Raw genomic sequence first — 23,756 nt, forward strand, 5'->3', positions numbered from 1 at the left:
CTGATGCTGGGAGGGATTGGGGGCAGTAGAAGAAGAGGACGACAGAGGATGAGATGACTGGATGGCATCACCGACTCGATGCACATGAGTTTGGGTGAACTCTGGGAGTTGGTGATGGACAGGGAGGCCTGGCGTGCTGCAATTCATGGGGTTGCAAAGAATCGGACACGACTGAGTGACTGAACTGAATTAAACTGATATATTTTTTAAATACAATAAATAAATTTTTTTAATTTCATGCAATAAATGAACAAATAAAATATTTCTCATAAGTGTGATCTTTAATGAAATGCAAGGAAACTACAACTAAAACACACATACGACCCTCACAATAATTCGTACAACTTCACAATGCTTTCTAGTCTTATACTGACCTTTAATAAGGGTGAGAAACTCTTCATGCTTGACTCGGTTCCTCTGGATGTCAATCTTCAGGGTAAGCAGCAGCGTGAACAGGAATTTGTGCTCCTCATACAACCCCCGGGCTGTGTACTTAAAAACCTCATAGGTCATGTGCTCAATGATATTAGCGATCCTCTTGCTTGTAATTGGGCTCTTGACAGACCTGGAGGAGACAGCATTTAAATCAGGTTTAGCCCACTGCCCTTTTCAATTGTTCTTAAAAACAACGTCTTTCATGGAAAACAAGTAACTCTGGAGGACCAATTCTTATTTTATATGCATCATTAGTAAGCCTCCTAAATCTGAAATAACAAGCATTCTCTCAACATGAAATAACATAAGAGAATCCTTCACATCGTCTGAATAAAATTTTACCCGCCAAACATTATCACTCACAACAACATCTGGGGAATTTTCTTGTTAAGTAGAAACTCGTGAACCCAAAGGAATCAATCAATGGATGAATAGTTGGTAGAACTTTCTCTGAGCATAAAATAACAAATGAGAATAATTTGTTAACATACTGGTAATTACGCTCAATTTAGATTAAAAAAGAAGAAGATGCTTAGTAGCAAAGGCGGGGGGGGGGGCAGTTATCAACATAATATCATCATTCTATCCCACAGATACCGAATTCAGCTTGGCTTCCTGAGTACGGACGTACCTGGCCAAGGAAAGGTCAAACAAGCCAAGAAACTGGCGGAGCGAAGTCTGATACATCTCATTAACCAAGCGCATCTCCGTGATGAGAAAGTAGAGGATGCTACCCCGGGTGGCAACTGAAAGACAAAGACCAAGGTTGCACTTGCGATGAGGGTGGACAACAAATGACCCAAGCACAGATCAGTCTGAATGCTAAAGGAAAACAACAACGTTCATAGTCTTAGCAATGACTATCTTCTAGCAATGGGCATCTAGAGCAATGTCATCATATACATTTAATTCTTCTTTATAAGCTCTGTACAAGTAGTCTGCTGTTTGCCCTCATTAAGTAATACTTTCCATTGTAGAATCTCTAGATCCCTTATAAATACATTTTATTACATTTTCTCATAGGTAGAGAAGACAACTGGTGGGACAGCACAGGTTGTAACACCCAGCAAATTGCATAGGCACTGTAAGGACCTCGTTCTTAAGCTCCATGAAGAAGCCCTGACTAACCCTGGCCTCAAGTTGGCAAACCAAGGCATCACAGAGATGATGCTCCTGACTGCCCACCAGTAGATATCGTTTCCATTATTTTTCCAGAAGGCATGATAAATTACTAACGGAAATTGAATTCTTTTAGCAGGTTCCCTTTATAACCCATAAACAACACTGATTTGTTGATTCATGGATAAGACTGAAGAGTTCCCATGAGAACTACCTTCCTATTAGGAAGACTACAAACAAAATACAGGCTTATTGTTACCAATGATAAACAACTAATAAATGGCCCACAAATGCAGCATGAATTACTCAGACTTCACTAATTTGCAGTCAGATGTCCTCAGAAAGCTCTCCTCCTAACTTTCTGGTTTAAAAATAAGTTCACAGGAACCTTAAGGAATTTGCCAATAACATGAATTATAAGCGCTTAGAAAATTTATACCATCATAAAATTTCTTCATCTCAATTTTGCTGAATATTTAAAGAAATGGCATAAAACATAAATGGCCACCCCACATCGCACAGTCGTTTTCATAACATCCTTACTTCGATTTCTCTAATTCTCATTTCTTGCTTCATTTTCCTGTGACATTTGTCTTTCATTACCAAACTCACCAGGTCTATATTCCTCCCGGGCTGAGTTAATTTGAATTTCTGTCTCAGCTGAAATTTCCAGCTTCTGTGTCACCTCCTCAGCTGTCTTTTTTGTCTTACTCAACACAAGGATGAGACTCTCGTCTTCCACCAGGGACCCCTGAGTGCTGGTTAGACGGTAAAGCAAATTATCTTCCAGCTCCTTCATCTTCCTTTTGTTGGCAGTTACATCTTCCATGAGATGAGTTCTTTCTTTCTCCAATTCCTGTTAATTTGCATAAATATATTTTCTTCCTTAATTAACAACTATCATTTAGCTATTCCTTAAAAAAGTTTACCTATTGGGCTCTCTCGAGTTACTGCACTGTAGTTATCATGTTTGACTGCAGGAAATACAGACATCAAAATCAGAGGAGATGAATTCATAGAGGAAAGAATTGGTGGCAAGCAACATAAAAATGTGCTAAAAATATTACCAATGCTAACAATTTGCCATCCATTTATTTCCTAAAGTCAACTCAGCTTTAAGTGACTTTTGTGATCATATTTATTCCTGTTTTGATGAAACTGAAATTTGTTTGACTATAACATATCCAGCTCAAATTAAATACATGTATCTCTGCTTAGTTTCTTGCTTAAAAGAGCTCTATTGTCATTTGAATGAATTTATTTTCAACTTGCCTGTTGAAATAGTTCCAACTCTGTGAAAAGCAAGTGTCCAAAAGTTAGGCAGGCAAACTGTGCTATTACTGTGGGTACATATAAATTGAAAAATCATCTTGACTTGAAAAGGAAAGATGCTGTTCTCTTAAAGAGAAGGGAAGTTCTGAATCCTTCCCGAAAAACCTTTACGGGAAGCTGGGGAGAAAATGGCTTTGGGAGATTACTGTCCTGATTGGCTATTTCTTCCTTATAGGGAGTTTGGAGAAAGAGAGACGGTGAAAGAGAAGGAAAGAAAAGATGGGGTTGGTGAGGGTGAAGGAAGGAGGAAATGGCCATGAAAAACCAGAGACAATATGCTTCAGGCACCAGGTCAAACCCGTACATGAAAGTCAAATTGTTTCATGAGTGATTCTAACTGGAGGTTAATGAAAGAATCAAAAAAGGAAAAGATGATGAGAACATAGAAGTTAAAATCTGCAAAGAAGGACTTCCCTGGGGGTTCAAAACCGTAGAGAGCATGCGCGTCCACTGCAGGGGACAAGGGTTTGATTCCTGGTCGGGGAACTATGATCCCACATGCCTTGTGGTATGGTCAAAAAAAATTTTTTTAATAAAAATTAAGTAGTCAATCTGCATCAATGATAAACCCAAGAATAAGATGTCAAAAATTAAAATAAAATTTAAAGAGAAAAATATGCATCTGCAAGTTTGCTTGAAGACCTTTCTAAATATAGTGTCCATTGACAAGGTGCCTACCTACGCTTAGTTGCATCACTAAAGAAGCTATGCATATTTGAGTGTAAATACAATTTGGGAAAACTAGGATTAAATGCAGGTGCCTTGAATGGGAAAGCACTGTCAGCAGTTCAGGTCCAGCTACCAGTCATGTGGTACCAAGCTCACGTTGAAGAGTGGCTTCAGAAAGGTCCATACTCAATTAGGTATTCTAGAATGACTCAGCAGGTTTTGTAGATTCTATATCCTACCTAGAAAACTAGAAATCTAAAGTTATACACAGCGATGAATCATATGAAAACATATAAAACATAATGAGACTATTCACTAATGACATGACTATTTACTTTATAATATAACACACAATTTACTTAATAGTTATGCTCCAAGGAATTTTCAGTTCATTGATACGTTCTCTAGCTCTTAGTACAATGCTGGTATATGGTCAGCTCTCAATACTGCAGAATGAATGATTAATCACTCTACCCCTTTTTCAAACTGATAAACTGAAACATGTTAGTTACCAGAAAATCTAGTCATGTCTTAGTGCCAGAAATACAGACATGAAAATTCTGCCTTTGTAACAAAAACCATAAAATTACAAATAAAGGTCCTGGTAACGAAAATGCATACAGACAAAGAGCAAAGAGCACTGGCCTCTGCTTTACAGTCCAGCTAGTTATTCACCATTGGTTAAACAATTAGGTGGCTGGCACCCTATCAGACTCCCAACTCATGCTCTAAGCACAGTGAGTTAGGTCTAGAATATTCTAGAAAAGAAAAATTCTCTCCTTAAGCAAAACAAATGCTCCTTAACTAAACAAACTTGTATCTATTCTTAATTCTTTGAGATATAACAATGTAATTAAGACTTACTTATCTTTGCTTCCATATGCTATTTGGTTACATTTGAAAGCTTTCTTACCAGTCATTTTAATTCATTTATTCACTAGATAAGAATCTCAAATTTGAGCTTCTGTAGAAATTAGTACAAACAAGTGACGTTTAATGACTACTATAAAAATCATTTCCATAAACAGTTACAATAAATGCACTTGCAATATGGTCACACTAGGAAATAAAGTGATAATAAAATTAAATGGAAATAATTCAAATATTATTATTGCCATATTCCTAAATTTTATGTACTCTCATTATCATTTCTGAGTCCCTAGAGGTAAGGACTCTAGAGATAAGTCCCTAGAGGACTCTAAAGTCCTCGCCTGAAGACAGGTAAGAAAAGGAAAGCAAAGCAGTGGGAAGAGTGGGGATTTTTACATCAAGAAGACTTGTTTCAGTTCTAACTCCCAGGACTTACTAACTGCATGACCTTCACCATGTTACATAAGTCTATATGCCTCAGTTTCTTCATCTGCAAAATGTACATAAATCAGCTCAGAGAGAGATTGTGCGGGTATCACCAGCAGAGTAGCTGAAACCAGTGCCTAGATCACAATAGCTGCTCAGAATATGTCTCTTATCCTCCACCCTCTCCCTTGATTCATTTCCAGCACGGATTTTTCAGATGCAGTGTAACATTTATTTGGAAATCAGTAGTTTGAAAATAAAATAAGTCGATACAAAATAAATCACATTTGCAAATGTCACATATCATAAAAGCATAGTAAAGTAGTTGAAATGGGAATTTTAAAAAGGAGAACATTCTAATCTTCCGCTTATAATGCTAAGGATTCATGTATTCCTGTCTGCTGGAGATAGACCATCAAATCCCAAAACTGCACCAAGTCTTATTGAGTCTTCCTACAAAGTAATTTTTCTTCTGCCCATTTTTTTTCCAATTACACACCAAGTCTTATTGAGTCTTCCTACAAAGTAATTTTTCTTCTGCCCATTTTTTTTTCCAATTACACAGCAATTGCCATAATTTAGGTTTTAATTTTTGCTTGGAGGACTGCTCTAACCATGACTGGTCTCCCTGCTGATCTTTTGCTGTCATCACCCCATTTTCTGCCCCAAGTCATTGAGGGATTTCCCTTTACTATTTGTCCAAAATTTTCAACATAGTTTATAAAACCTGTTACAATCTACATTTCCAATCTCATCTCCCCTTGAGAACTATGGGATTGAGACTAAAATTATGCTCCATGTTGCTTATGAAAACCATTATTAATAAACATAGTTATTAGTAACACATACAATAAGGTACAAAATTACTCCATCCCTGATTTTAAAGAGTTAAGTAAACTTTAAACTTTATTGAGATGGTTGTGTTCTATTTAATATCATTAACAACACTAATTAAATAAAATTGTCAATTAAAGTAATGCTTATCTTCCCAAAGGATTAATATAAGGCTAAGAAGTACATTTCCCCCCATAGTTCGATACTGATGAAATAATCTACTTTAAAGTAAATACTACAACGAAAAGTAATACTTGGAATTACAAAATCAAACTATTCACTATAAAATTAAATTTAAAAAATAAATAAATACCACCCCAGTTGCCAAACATTAGACTAGAACAATAGAGGACACAGAAAGATATCTCTGAAAAAACAGAAGAATTGCTGTTTGCTTTCCATGAGATTTTTCAGTGGAAAACCTACTTTGGGATAAAGTTTTAGGCATATTTTCATTTGTATGATTGATGTTAACACAGTTCTGTTGAACTACAACTTTATTTCCAAATACTGTTCTTCTTCAAATTAATATGTAGGGGAGAATTAAGCAAAATAATTTTGTCTATAAGCATTTTTCCCAACAAAGGGATTATCTCTTAACACACAGACAGACAGACAACAGATACACACACACAGAGAATAGTAAACATTTGTGTTAGTATTCTTTATATTGAGGGCTTCCCTGGTGGCTCAAATGGTAAAGAAACTGCCTGCAATGCAGGAGGCCTGAGCCCGATCCCTGGATCAGGAAGATTCCCTTCTCCACGGGATGTATTCTTTATATTAAGGCTAAAACAAAAAATGTTATGTAAACTGTGATAATGTGAAAAGGATTCCCAAATTGAGTAAGAAAGTACAGTAGTGATTCAGCACAAGTTCAGGAAATGTACTATTAATTAATTAAATGATCAAAACTTAAGTGGCTTAGGGGCTTCCCTGGTGGCTCAGTCGTAAAGAATCTGTCAATGCAGGAGACACGGGTTCAAATCCCTGACTCGAGAAGATCCCACATGCCGTGCAGCAACCAAGTCCATGTGCCAAAACTATTGAGCCTGTGCTCTAGAGCCCAGGAGCTACAACTACAGACCCCACACACCGCAACAACTGAAACCTGTGTGCCCTAGAGCCCATGTTCCACATCAAGAGAAGCCATCAAAGTGAGAAGCCTGTGCACTGCAACTAGAGAGCAGCCCCCACCTGCCGCAACCAGGAAAGAGCCCATGCGGCAACAAAGATCCAGCATTGCCAAAAATAATAAATAAATAATTTTTTTTAATTGAGTGGCTCAATGAAGGTACAAATGAAAACAAAAATTCTTTGTGGACATAAAATTCATCTATCACCAGAGTTTTAGAAACAATCAAAGGAAATAGATGGCAGCCTTCACAGTTCTCATTTTAAGGTATCACTCAGGCTTTCATTCACAAAGATTCTTCTCTCTGTACCTTGCAGTGGTAATTAAAATGAAAGGTTAAACAACTGAACTCAGATTTATTTGTTTGTCCACCAAATGAGCTGGCAATAACAATGTCTATTTAGTGTCTTTATTAAGTTATTTTTCATGTCAGTTCCACCAAGTTCAGGTCCTTCTACATCCAAAAGAATTAAATCACACACCTGTTTGCTCATCTGAAATTCTGAACAGTGATGACCCTTGAGGCTTTGCATTGTATGGCCAGTAGAGGTTGTTAACTAATATGAATATTTCTCTCCAAGGAGTATATAGTTCTCTTTCAGTTTCTGTCTTATCCTCTAGGATCAAGATGAGAGAGACCCTAAGAGAATGGGTTTCTTTAAAGGAAAGTTTCTGGAGGGCTACTGGTTTGCTGCCTGTTTAAAAAGGTCTCAATACATCACCTTCTGGTGACAACAGGAAGCTGTCTAAATCTACTTACAAGAACAACATCGGATCAACAATTACACAGGACTTTGATGTGAACTTGGACAGCCCATGCATTTAAAAAGACTTCCTTGAAGCACAGAGAAAATCATAAAGTTGCTTAAAAATCTGCCTTCCTTCCATTCATATGCTCTATGGTTTCCATTTGTTTCTTAAGTAAACAAACCTGAGGGTCTGACAGGCTGGACAGCAGAGCATTCGTGAGACCAGATCCTGCGTGATAATAAGACTCCTCCTCACTGCCTGTATTCCCAGAACACTGGACAGCTGGTGAATTTATGGACTCAAAGACGAGTGGCCTTTCCCTTGCATCCTAAGGTACTGTTCCAAGCCTCCTTTCACCAGAAGGATCAACAGAACAGTAAAGGCATAACTCATCCTGACTGAAGAAGTTTACCACTGGTTTCAATGTTTCCCCACATTTAGGGAATTTCTTAGATGCTTTCCAACATTAACCTCATACCTATGGGATTTTCTTAACTTCCAATAACCCCCTCCTTGGCTCAATAGCATTTAACATTGATATTTTTACAATCATTCAAAAAGTGATCACTGTAAAAGAGACTGCATTGTTGCTAAAGTCAAAGAAATAATTTAAATAGGCACAGACATAAGCTCTTATCAACTGAGTCACTAGATGATAAAAAAAATTCCCTGAAAGTACTGGAAATCAACTTAGACCCACTTGCCCAGGCTGCAAAGATTTAGCAGGGTGAGCAGGTTCAGGGGCACAGTGGGCAGAACAGATGCTGCAAAAGGAAAGGCTTCAGGCAGAAAGCAGGCTACTTAAAATCCAGCACAATTAAGTCCAGCAGCTCAGAGCCAAAGAACTGCTGCTTTCAAACTGTGGTGCTGTAGAAGTCTCTTGAGAGTCCCTTGGACAGCAAGGAGATAAAACCAGTCAATCTAAAGGAAATCAACCATGAATATTCACTGGAAAGACTGATGCTGAAGCTCCAATACTTTGGCCACCTGATGCAAAGAGATGGCTCATTGGAAAACATCCTGATGCTGGGAAAGGTTGAAGGCAAGAGGAGAAGGGGGCAACAGAGGATGAGATGGTTGGATGGCATCACTGACTCAATGGATTATGAGTTTGAGGAAACTCCAGGAGTTAGTGAAGGACAGGGAAGCCTGGCATGCTACAGTCCATGGGGTCACAAATATTTGGACATGACTGAGTGACTGAACAATAGCAACAATGAAGCTCACTTCTTGCATAAGACTTTGCTTTAGAGAAAAGAAAATAGCAATTACACGTTGTATTATACTGTGGTTCAGGGTAAGATGGCCCTCTGTTGTTATAACAGAAAGAGTGTCACATTACTCTGACCACACTTCTGTAAGAATCAATTACTGTGAGCCAGGAATGAACTCTGATAATGAGATGATGGTAAGAGAATGAAGTGTCAAGACACTTTCAGCTTTCCCAGGAAGTAAGGAAAAGTCTGGCCTGGGATCCTTACTGGCTTTCCAAGACTGTTCAAAGTCTTCCAATGAGTTAAAGTGCTCCTTACTTCATTTTAAACCTCTGCTGCCACAATTAACGACTCAGTCCTGGAGTTGTTTTGTTGCAACTAAAAATCTGGGAAAACAAATTATTTTTTTCCCAAGGAGACTGCATTCATCTCAGCTGAACAGAAAGAAAGTTGAGGACAAGGATATTATTCAAAGTGCCATCAAAGATCCTTAACCTCCTAAAGCCAACACCACAGGTAAAAGTAGAGTCTGTGTATAAAACAGACAACTAACAAGACCTCAGAGAAGGCAATGGCACCCCATCCCAGTACTCTTGCCTGGAAAATCCCATGGATGGAGGAGCCTGGTAGGCCGCAGTCCATGGGGTCGCTAAGAGTTGGACACGACTGAGAGACTTCACTTTCACTTTTCACTTTCATGCATTGGAGAAGGAAATGGCAACCCACTCCAGTATTTTTGCCTGGAGAATCCCAGGGACCAGGGAGCCTGGTGGGCTGCCGTCTATGGGGTCGCACAGAGTCAGACACGACTGAAGCAACAGCACCAGCAGCAGCAACGAGACCCTACTACAGAGCACAGGGAACTCTGCTCAGCGCTCTGTGGTGACCTGAATGGGAAGGGAATCCAAAAGAGAGGGGATATATGTATATGTTTATGTATATGTGTGCTCAGTTGCTCAGTCATGTCCAACTCTTTCTGACTGTAGCCCACCAGGCTTCTCTGTCCATGGAATTTTCCAGGCAAGAATACTAGAGTGGGTTGCCATTTCCTACTCCAGAGGATCTTCCCTGACTCAAGGATTGAACCCACATCTCTTGCATCTCCTGCACTGGCAGGCAGAGCCTTCACCACTGTGCTACCTGGGAAGTCCATGTATATGATTATGCATATGCATAGCTGATTCGCTTTGCTGTACAGCAAAAGGTATATTGTAGAGCAACTCTTGATGTTGTTGTTTAGTTGCTAAGTCATATCGGACTCTTTTGCAACCCCATGGACTGTAGCCCACCAAGTTCCCCTGTCCACAGGATTTCCCAGGCAAGAATGCTGGAGTGGGTTGCCATTTCCTTCTCCAGGGCATCTTCCTGACCCAGGGATCAAACCTGCATCTCCTGAATGGACAGATGGATTCTTTACCACTGAGCCACCAGGGAAGCCCGTAAAGCAACTATACTCCTATAAAAATTAAAGGAAGGAAGAAAGAATGGAAATAAGAAAGAATGGGAGGAAGGAAGGAAGAGAGGTAGGTAAATAAGTAGATAGATAGACAGACAGACAGATACAGGCAATTATTATTATCCTGAAGACCCTCAAGGATGCCCAGGCTCCACAGGCCTTGTTGTTGATTAAGAATCCTAGTCCTTTCTGAAGTGAGGCTGCGTCAGCACTAAACTACTTCAACCATCTCGACTGAGACTCCAAAAATAAACAACTACATATTTGGAAGGCTGTTATTCCAGTCTGTGGTAGGAACTCTAGCATCAGTTCCTACCACATGGAGGTCACCAACCATGTGAATTGATGAAACTGGATTAAACCCTCTTAATGCAACTTCCAACTACATAACTCTATGATCTGTGTACCATAAATTAAAAATAAACAGAAAAGTGAAATTCAAAGTGTTAAGTCACTCAGTTGCATCTCATTCTCTGTGACGGCATTTAACTGTAGCCAACCAGATGCCTCTGTCCATGGATTTCCCAGGCTAGAATACTGGAATGGGTTACCATTTCCTCCTTCAGGAGATCTTCCCAACCCAGGGATTGAATCTTTGTTCTCCTGCATTGAAGGCAGATTGCTTACTGTCTGAGCCACCAGGGATTTTTAAAATAAATGGAGAAGATTCATAGAAAAGGAAGAGGGGAAGGAGAGAGAGAGAAATATAAATGCAAGGAAGGGCTCAGAGGAGCACGCATGGTGAGACATAGAGAAGAGGTAATAAAGAAAGGGAGGGGCAGATTCCAAAGATTTTGCCAATAGTTTTAACCTAAATAAATCTTCAGGTCAGTGTGGATGGGGGGCATAAATTAAACTGAACTCCTCATGGATATCTAACTCAAGAAGAAAATCAATAGCAACTTTCAGAGTTCACACAGCTTCGTCGACAGAGTCCCATTAAAACCCTCCAGATTTCTTTCCTTACAGCTCAAATGTTCCCTGGAGAAAATGCTGATTCAAAACAAGTAAGTTTATAAATTGTTGGCCATTTCTCATTGAGAGAAAACAGACACGGAATTATGCTTAGAGCGAAATGAAGCCAGTAGCCTTCACAAGTTCCACAGTGAAATCTAGGGTAACAAACTTGCCTTCTTGCAAGATACAGCAAGCACTCTTGGATAACAAATTAGAATTGGCAATGCTGTGCTATCTGTTCCAATGTCCCAGTTTTATATTCCAAAAGCATAATAATGAATCAAATGAAATAAAAACTTAGACATATACTGTGTGTGTGCACATGTGTATGTGTGGTCAGTCGTGCCTGATTCTTTGCAACCGTGTGGACTGCAGCCCTCGAGACTCCTCTGTCCATGGAATTCTCCAGGCAAGAATACTGGACTGGGTCACCATTTCCTCCTCCAGGGGATCCTCCTGACCCAGGGATCAAACCCTTATCTCCTGCATCAGCAGGTGGATTCTTTACCACTGTGCCCCCTGGGAAACCCCAGACATATACTAGAAAGCTAAAATTCAACAGGTGACTAGAACCAGGAACAGAACAAACTTCAGGAAATTTAAGGAGTGTAAAACCAGAACCGTGATGCTGAAAATGAGACAGATATTCTCATAGTTACATCATTCCCCTATATAAAATTAATTGATGATATATGTGATACAGATGCAATGTACGAGATAGATAATTGGTTGTTACTAAAGACACTTGAAAATGAATAATGGAAGAAACACAGGAATTAAAAGGGGGGACTCAACCCCATCACAATGTTCATCATCTTATTTTTGTCAATGAAAGAATCATAATGCGATGCAGAAAGGGGAAGGGCCACACTCTGCATTTTGTTTAGTTGCTCAGTCATGCCCGACTCATTGTGACCCCGTGGACTGTAGCCCGCCAGGCTCCTCCTGTCCATGGGGGTTCTCCAGGCAAGAATACTGGAGTGAGTTACCATGCCCTCCTCCAGGGGATCTTCCCAACCCAGGGATCGAACCCAGGTTTCCCACATTGCAGGTAGATTCTTTACCGTCTGAGCCACCAGGGAAGCCCTGGTGGGGTTGCATACTTTACTCTGTTGCATACTTTACTTACCTGCTTCTCTGTGAGAATGACTCTCCCCAGTAACTGGTCCTCGAGACCTTTCATAGTGACTGTGAAGTCAATGATGGAGGTCCGAGCACTTATTTCAGGGGTATAGGCTGGATTGGGCAGCTTGGTGGTGATGTAGAGTCTGAAGCCATCCATCACATCTATTTCTTTGTCACCGACTTTCACCTTTGTTATAAAAAGAAAGTTAAAAGTAATAAAACCCAGATACACCTTACTGTGTGTTCTTTTACTTAGAATCTAGTATTGCTTTAAACCACTATACACCTGGAGATCATGTGTATACTTAAAAAGAAATGTTCATTAGGCATTCAGAGGGCTTCAGGCCACTAGGATGAAAAGAAAGAAGGACAAAAGTAAGAGAGGAAAGAGGAAGGGAGAAAGAGAGGGAAGGGGTAAGGGAAGAAGGGAAGGAGGGAGGAAAGGAAATTATCCAACATTTTTTGGTTGTTGTTCAGTTGCTCAGTCACGTCCGACTCTTTGTGACCCCATGGACTGCAGCACGCCAGGCTTCCCTGTCCTTCACCATATCCTGGATCCTGCTCAAACTAATGTCCATTGAGTTAGTGATGCCATCCAACATACATCATCCAATAAAAATAGAAATTGGGGCTCCCCTGATGGCTCAGTGGTAAAGAATCCACCTGCCAATGGAGAATCCCAGGGACGGGGGAGCCTGGTGAGCTGCCGTCTATAGGGTCACACAGAGTCGGACACAACTGAAGCAACTTAGCAGCAGCAGCAGCAGCCAATGCTGGAGACACAGGTTGGATCCCTGATCCAAGAAGACCCCACATGCCAAGGAGTAACTAAGTCCATGTGCCACAACTATAGAGCTTGTGCTCTAGAGCCCGAGAACTGCAACTACAAAGCCCAGTGTCACAACTGCTGAAGCCTGAGCACCCTAGAGCCCATGCTCTGCAATAAGAGAAGCCACCACAACGAGAAGTCCATGCACTGCAGCTAGAGAGTAGCCCCCACTCACCGCACTGAGAGAAAAGCCCAGGCAGCAACGAAGATCCAGGACAGCCAAAACTAAACAAATTAATACAACTATAAATAAATAAATATTGAATTTATTCCATGGGCTTCCGTGGTGGCTCAGCAGTAAAGAATCTGTCTGCCATGCAGGAGCCACAAGTGACATGGTTTGATCCATGGGTTGGAAATATCCCCTGGAGGAGGGCATGGCAACCCATTCCTGTATTCTTGCCTGGAGAATCCCATGGACAGAGGAGCCTGGCCAGCTACAGTCCATGGGGTTGCAAAGAGTCAGACAAGACTGAAGCGACTGAGCACGCATGCACATAGAATTTATCACCAAAATGGTTGTGATCATACTGCAGAAGTGAGATGGATTCAAGACTGATGACATCAGTCATGTACCAAAAAGATATGAAAAGGTTTATTATTCACATGAGAATTTCTGGAGATTCAGGGTAGGCTGCCAAACAGGTCCAAAGAAAAATCAGTTGAGAGAGAAGAGAGGGGCAGGTGTTTTAGGGTTTTACGGAGATCATGGGATGCGACTAGGATGAGGATTCCCAGATATGGTCATGAACAGGGAGTTGCACGGTTTGGATTTCCCACTGTGGCTCAGCTGGTGAAGAATTCGCCTACACTGTGGGAGATCTGAGTTCAGTCCCTGGTTGGGAAGATCCCCTGGAGAAGAGAAAGGCTACCCACTCCAGTATTCTGGCCTGGAGGATTCCATGGACCGTATAGATTCCATGCACTTCATAGTCACTGAAAACAGTGACTTTCACTTTCACCAAAAGCGAGCAGAGCCACGTTTTCTCATCAGCTTGCCCAGATTTGGGATGACACGGGAGAGGGCATGATGGGGCTTGAAAGCCATGCAAAGTCTAACATCAGAATGGAGTCAGGCTTCATGATACAAGTGAAGTAGATGTTCCTAAAAAGGCTACTCTTGATCCTAACTCAGGAAGGTGGAAGAGAAAAGCAAATGCCTCCTGCCCCAGACTTGAATCTGAGTTGATGTTTAATGAGAAACTGTGACCTCTGTCACACTGACCTGGCCTCGTGGAAATTGCTCTGCACACTGTCATTGGCAGGTTTAACCTACCTTAAAGGTAGATCCAGTCTTAATGAAGTTTCTCTCCAAAACATTATCCAGGGCTGGATCTAGTTCCTCCCCAACATCTTCGATAAGCAAGGGTCTTCCGAGAGAAAGACTGTCCTCCAGGTGGTTTCTGAAGTACTTGTGATTTAGAGATGTGATCTGGAAACAAGATCACATTCTTTAGCTTAGCAAATCATCATTTCCTTATCTTTATTCATTTAATTGAAGGGGTTCCGTGGGTAAAGAATCTGCCTGCAGTGCAGGAGACACAGGAGACACAGCTTCAATCCCTGGGTTGAGACGATCCCCTAGAGGAGGAAATGGCAAGCCACTCCAGGATTCTTGCCTGGAAAATTCCACGGACAGAAGAGCCTGGTGGGCTATAGTCCGTGAGGTCGTAAAGAGTCGGACACAAATGAGCAAACAGCACTAAAAGGCACTAAGGGTTGATTTACAATATTGTGTTAGTTTCAGGTGTACAGCAAAGTGATTCAGTTGTAAATATTTTTTTCAGACTGTCACAAAATATAGAAAAAGTTCCCTGTGCTACACAGGAAGTCCTTGTTGGTTATCTATTTTATATATAGTAGTGCATTTATATTAATCCTAAACTTCTAATTTATCCCTCCTCCATCACCTTTCCCCTTTGGTAACCGTAAGTTTGTTTTCTATGTCTGTGGCTCTATTTATATTTTGTATATAAGTTTGTTTATATCATTTTTTAGATTCTACTAATACATATAAGTGACATATAATATTTGTCTTTGTCTAGCTTACTTCATTTTGTATGATAATCTCTAGGTCCATCCCTGTTGCTGTGAAAGATACTACTTCATTCTTTTGTATGGCTGAGTAATATTCCATTGTACAAATATACCATACCTTCTCTATCCATTTCTCCATGGACATTTAGGTTGCTTCCATGCCTGGGCTATTGTAAGTAGTGCTATGAACACTGGAATGTATGTATCTTTTTGAATTATGGTTTTCCCCAGATATATGCCCAAGAGTGGGATTGTAGGATCATATGGTAGCTCTATTTTCAGTTTTCTAAAGAATCTCCAGAGCATTTGACGGCATCATTTCCTTTTACTAGGAAGCAGGTAAAAGCTCTGTGTGACAATACTGCCTTTCCCCACTACCACCACATTTGTGACAAATAATCATGGAATAACTATAGAGTGTCTTTATTTGCCACACACCTAGTGTGACATAGCTCTGCCCTGCTCTGTTTATCAAGGAGAGCCTTAGGCCCTAACAGAAGGGAGTCTGAACCCTTTAATGGACAGCATTAGGAGAGATAAACAAGAATCCAAATAATGCAATTTTTAGATACTCTTTTATAAATATTAATATCTAAATGTTAATAACAAATATGAAATATGAAATAATTCTCAGATACTGTTTATACTAAATATGAAATAATTCTCAGATACTGTTGACCTGGGGCAATGAAATTGCTTAGTAGCACGTTTCATGCGTGTGCTTAGTAGCTCAGTTATGCCCGACTCTTGTGACTCAATGGACTGTAGCCCACCAGGCTCCTCTGTCCATGGGACTCTCTAGGCAAGAATACTGGAGTGGGTTGCCCTGCCCTCCTGCAGGGGATCTTTCCAACCCAGGGTTCGATCTAGGTCTCCTGCATTGCAGGCAGATTCTTTAGGTTATGAGCCACCAGGGAAGCCCATTTATATTCAAACAAAGATTACCTGGAGTTCATTCTGGTTTTCTTTATTTTTAATCCAGATCTTGCCTTGAGTCTGTGGGTCAATTAGCAAAGGATAGCGAGATGCTTTTGTGACAATAATTCCATTCTGAACAGACAGGTCATCATTGGGCAGGCCTTGGAGGTTCCACTCACTAATGGTAGGAGCATCAATCAACATCTCATTGAGGTTTAGATTGTCTCCAAATGGAATTTCCCGGGCTTTCATTTCCTTCTGCCAGTCATTTAACAGCAGATTGCGAAATTCTTGATTAAAGGGACCAGAATAAGATAGAAAAGCTGTAGCCAACAACACATCCCCTAAAACAAAAAACAAAACACCACTGAAACACTTTATGAACAGCCTTGTAATTCTGCAGAATATAAGTGGCAAAAAAAAAGACAATCATTCTTTTGAATTAAATTTCAGAAACCAAATTGCAACCACAAGTTGCTGTGTCTTGTGAATAAGCAGTAGTTCAGTTCACTGTGAAAAGAGTCCACATGGCCCACAAGTAATAACTGCTGATAGTCAAGCACTGGATTATGTTGATCTTACTGAATATGAGAGGATGACTTCTAACCTCAGAAGACACAGCCTCCATTCTAAATGACCTTGATCTATATGGTCATTCACTCATAGGAGAATTCAAAAATGACCTGATAATAAGAGTTTAAAGGTCATGAATGGGCCTCCCTGGTGGCTCAGACAGTAAAAAATCTGCCTGCAATGCAGGAGACCCAGGTTCAGTCTCTGAGTAAGGAAGATTCCCCTGGGAAGGAAATGGCAACTCACAGTATTCTTGCCTAGAGAATTTCATGGACAGAGGAGCCTGGTGGGTTACAGTCCATGGAGTTGTAAAGAGTCGGACATGACTGAGTGACTAACACATTATCTAAGACAGGTTGCCTAAATGCCAGACCAATATTCATCCTTTTGAAACAGCTGGGTGCACACACACACGCACAGAGGAATTTGAAGTAATGGAGTGTTGATGTATATTCTGATTAAAGCTTAAGTCTGCTCACTCCCTATCACAGTCAACACATAATCCCATTAATAAAGGGATTTGTGTGTGTGTGCTTAATCACTCAGTCCTGTCCGACTCTGCAACTCCATGGACTGTGTAGCCTGCCAGGCTCCTCTGCCCATGGCATTCTTCAGGCAAAAATACTGGAGTGGGTTGTCATTTCCTCCTCGAGGAGATCTTCCCAACCCAGGGATCAAAACTGAGTCTCCTGCATCGAAGGTGGATTCTTTACTGCTGAGCCACCTGGGAAGCTAATAAAGGGACTTACATACCTACAAGTCTTTTAGTTTGTGCTGCAAACTCTTTACTTTGCTCTGTCCATCTTTCTTTTTCTCCTGCCAAGCCTCCGATCAGTGCAGAAGCAGCCTGCATCTTATGTCTGCACCTCTCTGCATCTTCAAGCAAGGTCTAAACAAGAAGAAAGCCTTTTTTCAGAAAAATAGAGCCTGCAGCTCAAAAACATAATTCTAAAACATTATATGTTATACGCCTTTGTGAGAAACGTGAGCCATTTATTTCACAGGAAGCATTAACTTCTGTTTCTATGTGTCTGGGTCAGTCCAGCCTGTGTCTTAAGCCCTATTTATGGAACATAGAGGGATTCCTCAGGAGGGGTCCTAAGCCAATGGGCAGACCCTCCCCAGATTTTCATAAACTGAGATATAATGAAAATTTGCATCATTGATGATTTTCCTATCAAAAATTACAAATAAAATATACGCACACATGCTAATATCAAAGAGCACAGCAAAATGTAAAGACACGCATATCCCCACTTTAAAACGAGAAATGATGGTTCGCATGTTAAAGTTCTAGCATCGCTACTGCTTCGTCTAACTCCATATCTCCTTTGATTTCAGGTGAAACTCTAGATTGTCCTGAGGTTGTGGAGTCCTGAAGCTCATTCACAAACTCCAGCCGCATTAACTCAGCAGCCCCCTACCTGTTGCTCTTGTGTCAATAAAAGACCTCTAACTAGACTTCCACACACTGTTGGGCTTCCCAGGGGGCTCAGTGGTAAAGAGTCCGCCTGCCAGACAGGAGACCTGGGTTCAAACCCTGGGTCAGGAGGATCCCCGGGAAAAGGAAACGGCACCCCACTCCGGTATTCCTGCCTAGAAAATCCTATGGACAGAGGAGCCTGGTGGGCTACAGTCCATGGGGGTCACAGAGAGTCGGACACAACTGAAGTGACTTCACAGCAACACACACTGTTGCCCCTCAGAGCTTTGTTCTTAAAAACAAATGGCTCCGTATATGTAATTATGGCTGATTTGTGACGTTAAATGGCAGAAACCAACACAACACTATAAAAATTCTTTAAAAAAATTTTAAGGGAAAAAAAAGCAAATGGTTCAGTTTCTCAATATTGAAGAGACAGCTGTTAATTCTACCTGTAAAAATGTATATTTATGAAACAATAATGGATATGGATAAAGATTTAGCTATATGACAAGTCACTGGGAGTTCATATAATATTCACACATATTTATATAATATATATGGCATACACATATGCTAAATGTCTAACAATAGAGGATTATTTATATACTTTATGGTATATTGTGAATAAGAATACTCTAAAGCCATTAAAATATAATCATTATGAAAAATAATCATTAGTTAAATTTCATTTATAAAGCAGTATGTACTGAATGATCTGTTACAGTTTTACATGAATTTAAAATATATGTAAATCAGACATATGTGTAGATACAAAATGATAAAGAGCAAGATATTTTTAGGCTTTATCACCAGGGTTACCTATGTGTATTTTTTATAAAGAAACACAAATTGCTTTTGTAATAATAGCGTAATACCGTGTTTTTCAGAAACAAGATACTTGTTCCAGTTTGTTCTAGTCTGCTCAGTTTTCCTTCCCACTAGAATTAATGCAGAAAACCCAAAAGCCCAGCTGAGAGGTGCACCCACACCTGTACACCATCCATATTTGTTTGTATCTCCCCAAAACAAAAGATGTCAGCTGGAAGTATCATATGACATCATTGTTTTCTTGTAATTGTTGTTTAGTCACTCAGTTGTGTCCAACTGTTTGCAACCCCATGGACTGTAGCCCTCCAGGCTCCTCTGTCCATGGGATTCTTCAAGCAAGAATACTGGTGTGGGATGCCATGCCCTCCTCCAGAGAATCTTCCAGAATCAGGGATCAAACCCACATCTCCTGCATTAGGAAGGTGGGTTCTTTATCACTGAGCCACCAGAAAAGCCCTTATTTATATCTGTTTACCTTTAAAACAAACTTTTCATATGAAAAATTTTTAATATTGTTATCCTCCCTAAGTTCCCCATCCCCACTTCTGTGTGGCTGAATATAAACTGGCCAACCTCTCCCCTCCCGGCTGTTGCTTTCTGGAAGCCCAGGCTCCTCGGAGGGGATTGGGAAATGGGAGATGGGAGCAGACAGGAGTGAGAAATGAATTTTCCCTCTGAGCCTGGCGGGGGGAGGGTGCAGAATTCCTTGGCTTCCATGGGTAGTACTCCTGGCTCTCTCTCTCCCAATGCCCTAGAATATGACCAGATTCCTGGGGAAGTGGGCCCTCCACAAAGCCCTGCCCTGTGCACAGAGCAGCAAGACACACACTCCTCCAGGGACTGCACACCTGGGTAATGAGGTCACAGTCGTGACCATGGATCGAAGACTTGAAACCCTCCCCTGCCTCCCTGTAGTCTGTAACCCTGGACTCTCATGGAGCCCCATGGAGGAAGAAGCAACATGACTAAAGGTCAACTTCACGCCAACCTGTTGCGGGCAGGCCAGCACATGGCCAGATTTTGTTTTCTTACGAAAAATACATGACATTTGTTGAAATTCAAAATTTTAAGTTAAAGCCATACCTTTATAGTAGCTGTACTTACATGGTCCTTATAATTGCTCACCTAACAAATAGCAGATACTCGAAAACTAAAGAGCTTGAGTGAACTAATGCAAAATTGTTAAAACTGAAAGATAATAAAATGAGGCTGTAACACATGTTTACTACATGTAGCAGCGCTTCTCAATGTGAGTGTCCAAATGTTAGAAATTAACAGGCCTTCTTCATAGTTTCTAAAGTAGTCTTTCACACTGCAAAGTGAATTTTCTCTTGATATTATAAGTGAATTCCATAGACCATAAGTAATAAATCCAAATGATGATACATAATTACTTCTCCAAAATTTCTATAAAGCTCTTATTTTGCTTTCAGGAGACTTATCTTTAACAGAGAATACCACACATCTTGCACACTGTGCAACTGATGTTTATCTAAATTCGCTCATTGGGACTCTGTAAAGAGACAGACCAACAGAGCAGAAATCTCAATCCAGCCAAGCGACAACTGAGAAGCAGCAAAGGTTCTAAAATAAATCATCAAGGAAAGCACAGGGAGAATCTAGATCTTGTTTTCCAAATGTAGGCTTTATCGGAAGCAGATAGAGATTTTGTGAGGACAGATGCTTACATAATCTGGGGATCACTTTAAGAAAATCATTAAAGAATTTTTGCAAATACAAAACAGCCAAGTGAACATGTAATGAGAATCAGCAGGGAAAAAGCACTACAAAGTCCTGATGGTGAAGAACTCAGGTCCCTTTCCCCTGGGATCTCCAGGTATTTTATCTGAATAAAATACTCTCCCCATAGACCTCTCCATGGCTCCCAGTAAACTCAGCATTTATGGGGCCTGTGCAAGTGAGGGAAAAGGAAGCTTAAGCTACATTAGGTTTATGTTACATCTGCCTTGATTTCCAGAATGAAGGAGGCCCCAGTGGAACTGGAGTTAATATAAATCAATGAAAGAGCTTGCTGCTCAGTGGAGAGGAAATATACAAACTTTGATTTTGAAGAGTGCTAAATGTATGGATGTGAGAGTTGGACTGTGAAGAAGGCTGAGCACCGAAGAATTGATGCTTTTGAACTGTGGTGTTGGAGAAGACTCTTGAGAGTCCCTTGGAATGCAAGAAGATCCAACCAGTCCATTCTAAAGGAGATCAGCCCTGGGATTTCTTTGGAAGGAATGATGCTAAAGCTGAAACTGCAGTACTTTGGCCACCTCATGCGAAGAGTTGACTCATTAGAAAAGACTCTGATGCTGGGAGGGATTGGGGGCAGGAGGAGAAGGGGATGACAGAGGATGAGATGGCTGGATGGCATCACTGACTCGATGGACGTGAGTCTGAGTGAACTCCAGGAGTTGGTGATGGACAGGGAGGCCTGGCGTGCTGCGATTCATGGGGTCACAAAGAGTCAGACACGACTGAGCGACTAAACTGAACTGAACTGAAAGTTGCAAAACATGCAGAGGTTGAGAAGGCTGTGGGTGGTCTCTGTGACTGGGACACAGCCATGTGGTCAGGTTGGTCCAGCAGAGAGGCCTGAAAAGACATCAGATGATCAAGATCTAATCTAGTCCTAGGATCAATGCCTATGATCAACAGCCCTTCTCTTGTCCTTTCTAGACCTAAGTTCCTTTCCTTATTGTTTTTATAATTTTCATTTTGTTTTAATTTTTTTGCTGCACCGTGTGGGATCTTAACTCCCTGACCAGGGATTGAACCCACACTCCTTGTACTGGAAGCACCAAGTCTTAACCATTGGACCGCCAGGGAGGTCCCCTAAGTTTCTTTCTTTAAAATGAGAATAAAATAAAAATATCTACCCTGCCTACCTTGAGAGATTGTTTAAAGATTAAACGAGATAAAGTGGGAGGATGTGATTTGAAAAACATATCAAAAATGCTGCACAAGATGCTGCGTTCATCACAATATACAAGAAAACCCTGAACATCCATGTTCCAGCAGTGACTTCTGTTTTGGCTGAATATCCTGACCTCTCACTGAAGGTCCTTGGTGTCTGCTAGAAACAAACTCCAGGACTTGATGAAGGCACATGTGCTGTGTGTCCATGTGTGTATGTATGTATGTACACACGTACTGCACATCACTTAAATGAATCCCTGCTGGCAATCAAACCCTTAGAGAGAGAAAGCAGGAAGGAACGAAGGGCTGACCACAGTGTCAGAGGACAGTCACCTGCTTTTCGGTCATGGCCTGCTCATACTCAGCCTGCACCACGTCCAGCTCGGCTTGCTTGTCGTCCAGCTCTGCCTGGGCCTTCTGCAGATCCTGCATGGCCAACATGTAGCGGTTCTCCTGCACCACCAGGTTGGCCTGCACAAGACACACACAGCATGAAGGGACAGGCAGCAACCCAGACATCCAGTCGCATCTGAGAACTCAGGGAAGTCCATGCTGCACCTTTTCTTTGTTCTTTGAGAGTCTTCTCAAATTACATTATCAAGGCCAAGTCTTCATGTGAACTTGACATGTTTGTAAGCAGACGATTATAAATCATTAAGAGAGAGTCAGCAAACTTTTTCATAAAACTCCAGATAGTAAATATTTCTGGCTTTGGGGGACAAGATGCAAAATCAAGACTTTTGTTTAAGTACTTAATTTAAAATTCTATGAGCTGTACAAATACAGGTGGTAGGTTAGCTTTGGCCTGTGGACCATAGTTTGCCAGTCCCTAAATTCGAACGCTGTAATAGGAAATACATAAAGGCAAATTGCAGATTATTTTAATATTGAGTTGTAGGGGAAAAGTTGAATATTTAGAATATTTAGCTAAATTTAATATTTAGAATATTTAGCTCTCATTTGCCAAGAAGAGCTCATCACTGTTAATGAAGATGTTAAAACAAGACAAAGAATGAAACATAATTATTCACTGAATATAAAGATCTAGGTTTTCGTGGGTAGAGATGGACTTGACGGTATTCCTGTAATTCTCATATATTCCTTGCTTTCAAGTAAGGAATTGATACTTGAGCTGTGACCAAATAAAAATATTAGTTTTAAGGAAGCTAAATTAGACTCAAAAGACATAATCAAAAGTAATATTGGGGGGAAAAAAGCAATATTTGGAAAAGGTGATGTAGAAAATAGTCTGTGCTTACAGGAATTTAAATTTTTTTGAAAAAAATTTGAAACCTAAATTCCCTCTTTTAAGTTTTTAAAATGGCAAAACTGACTTTAATGGGGAAACCCAATACCAGCATGATATTATTTCTGAAGTGTTTGAGAAGAAAAGATTATCTTAAAAATATTCTTTTGAGATAAGTTATTTTCTTATCTGATAACCCCAGGTTCCCAAATTTTGGCAGAATAATTCTTTAAAGGAATATCTAGTTCCATGACTAGAGACAATGACAGCAAACGCATGGCTTAAAAATTACAGTTTACAAATATTCTGACTCTTGGGACATTTGTCTTCATCTCTGCTCTAAGAAGAATCTGTTGCCACGACTTAAACAAGGAGGAACAGCAAGGCTACTCTGTCAACTTACTATAAAGCCACCCACTAATGTCAAAGTATCACAGTCCCCCAAACTTTGGATATTTTCAAGGACTTTCCTCAGAAAAAAAAAAAAATAATAATCTTTTTAATGAAGTATTCAAAAGATATAATCAAAGGGTATAAAAATCATTCAAATCCAACTGCTCACATTAGGAGCTGTAGGACTCTATTAAGATTACTTAAACTCTATGAGCCTCAGTTTCTCCATTAAGATATTGAAAAACTACCTGCTAAGATT

The 23,756-nt window shown here is 40.5% G+C and overlaps 1 protein-coding gene across 1 annotated transcript in view; it reads right to left on the reverse strand.

The window, feature by feature from the left end:
* Positions 1-23,756, reverse strand: part of DNAH5 (dynein axonemal heavy chain 5) — a 330,796-nt gene that overhangs the window by 51,518 nt on the left and 255,522 nt on the right. The window contains exons 61-68 of the mRNA XM_086361232.1: positions 22,192-22,329; positions 17,433-17,568; positions 16,134-16,450; positions 14,428-14,583; positions 12,327-12,509; positions 2,167-2,410; positions 1,067-1,181; positions 375-565 (exon numbers count right to left, since the gene is read on the reverse strand). Coding sequence (XP_086217358.1) covers positions 375-565; positions 1,067-1,181; positions 2,167-2,410; positions 12,327-12,509; positions 14,428-14,583; positions 16,134-16,450; positions 17,433-17,568; positions 22,192-22,329 — 1,480 coding nt within the window. The remainder of the gene's footprint in view (positions 1-374; positions 566-1,066; positions 1,182-2,166; positions 2,411-12,326; positions 12,510-14,427; positions 14,584-16,133; positions 16,451-17,432; positions 17,569-22,191; positions 22,330-23,756) is intronic.

This window comes from Bos grunniens, chromosome 20, assembly GCF_055505025.1.
Source record: "Bos grunniens cultivar Pamir isolate PY7600 chromosome 20, Bosgru_T2T1.0, whole genome shotgun sequence".
In the NCBI taxonomy this organism is placed as follows: Eukaryota; Metazoa; Chordata; class Mammalia; order Artiodactyla; family Bovidae; genus Bos; species Bos grunniens.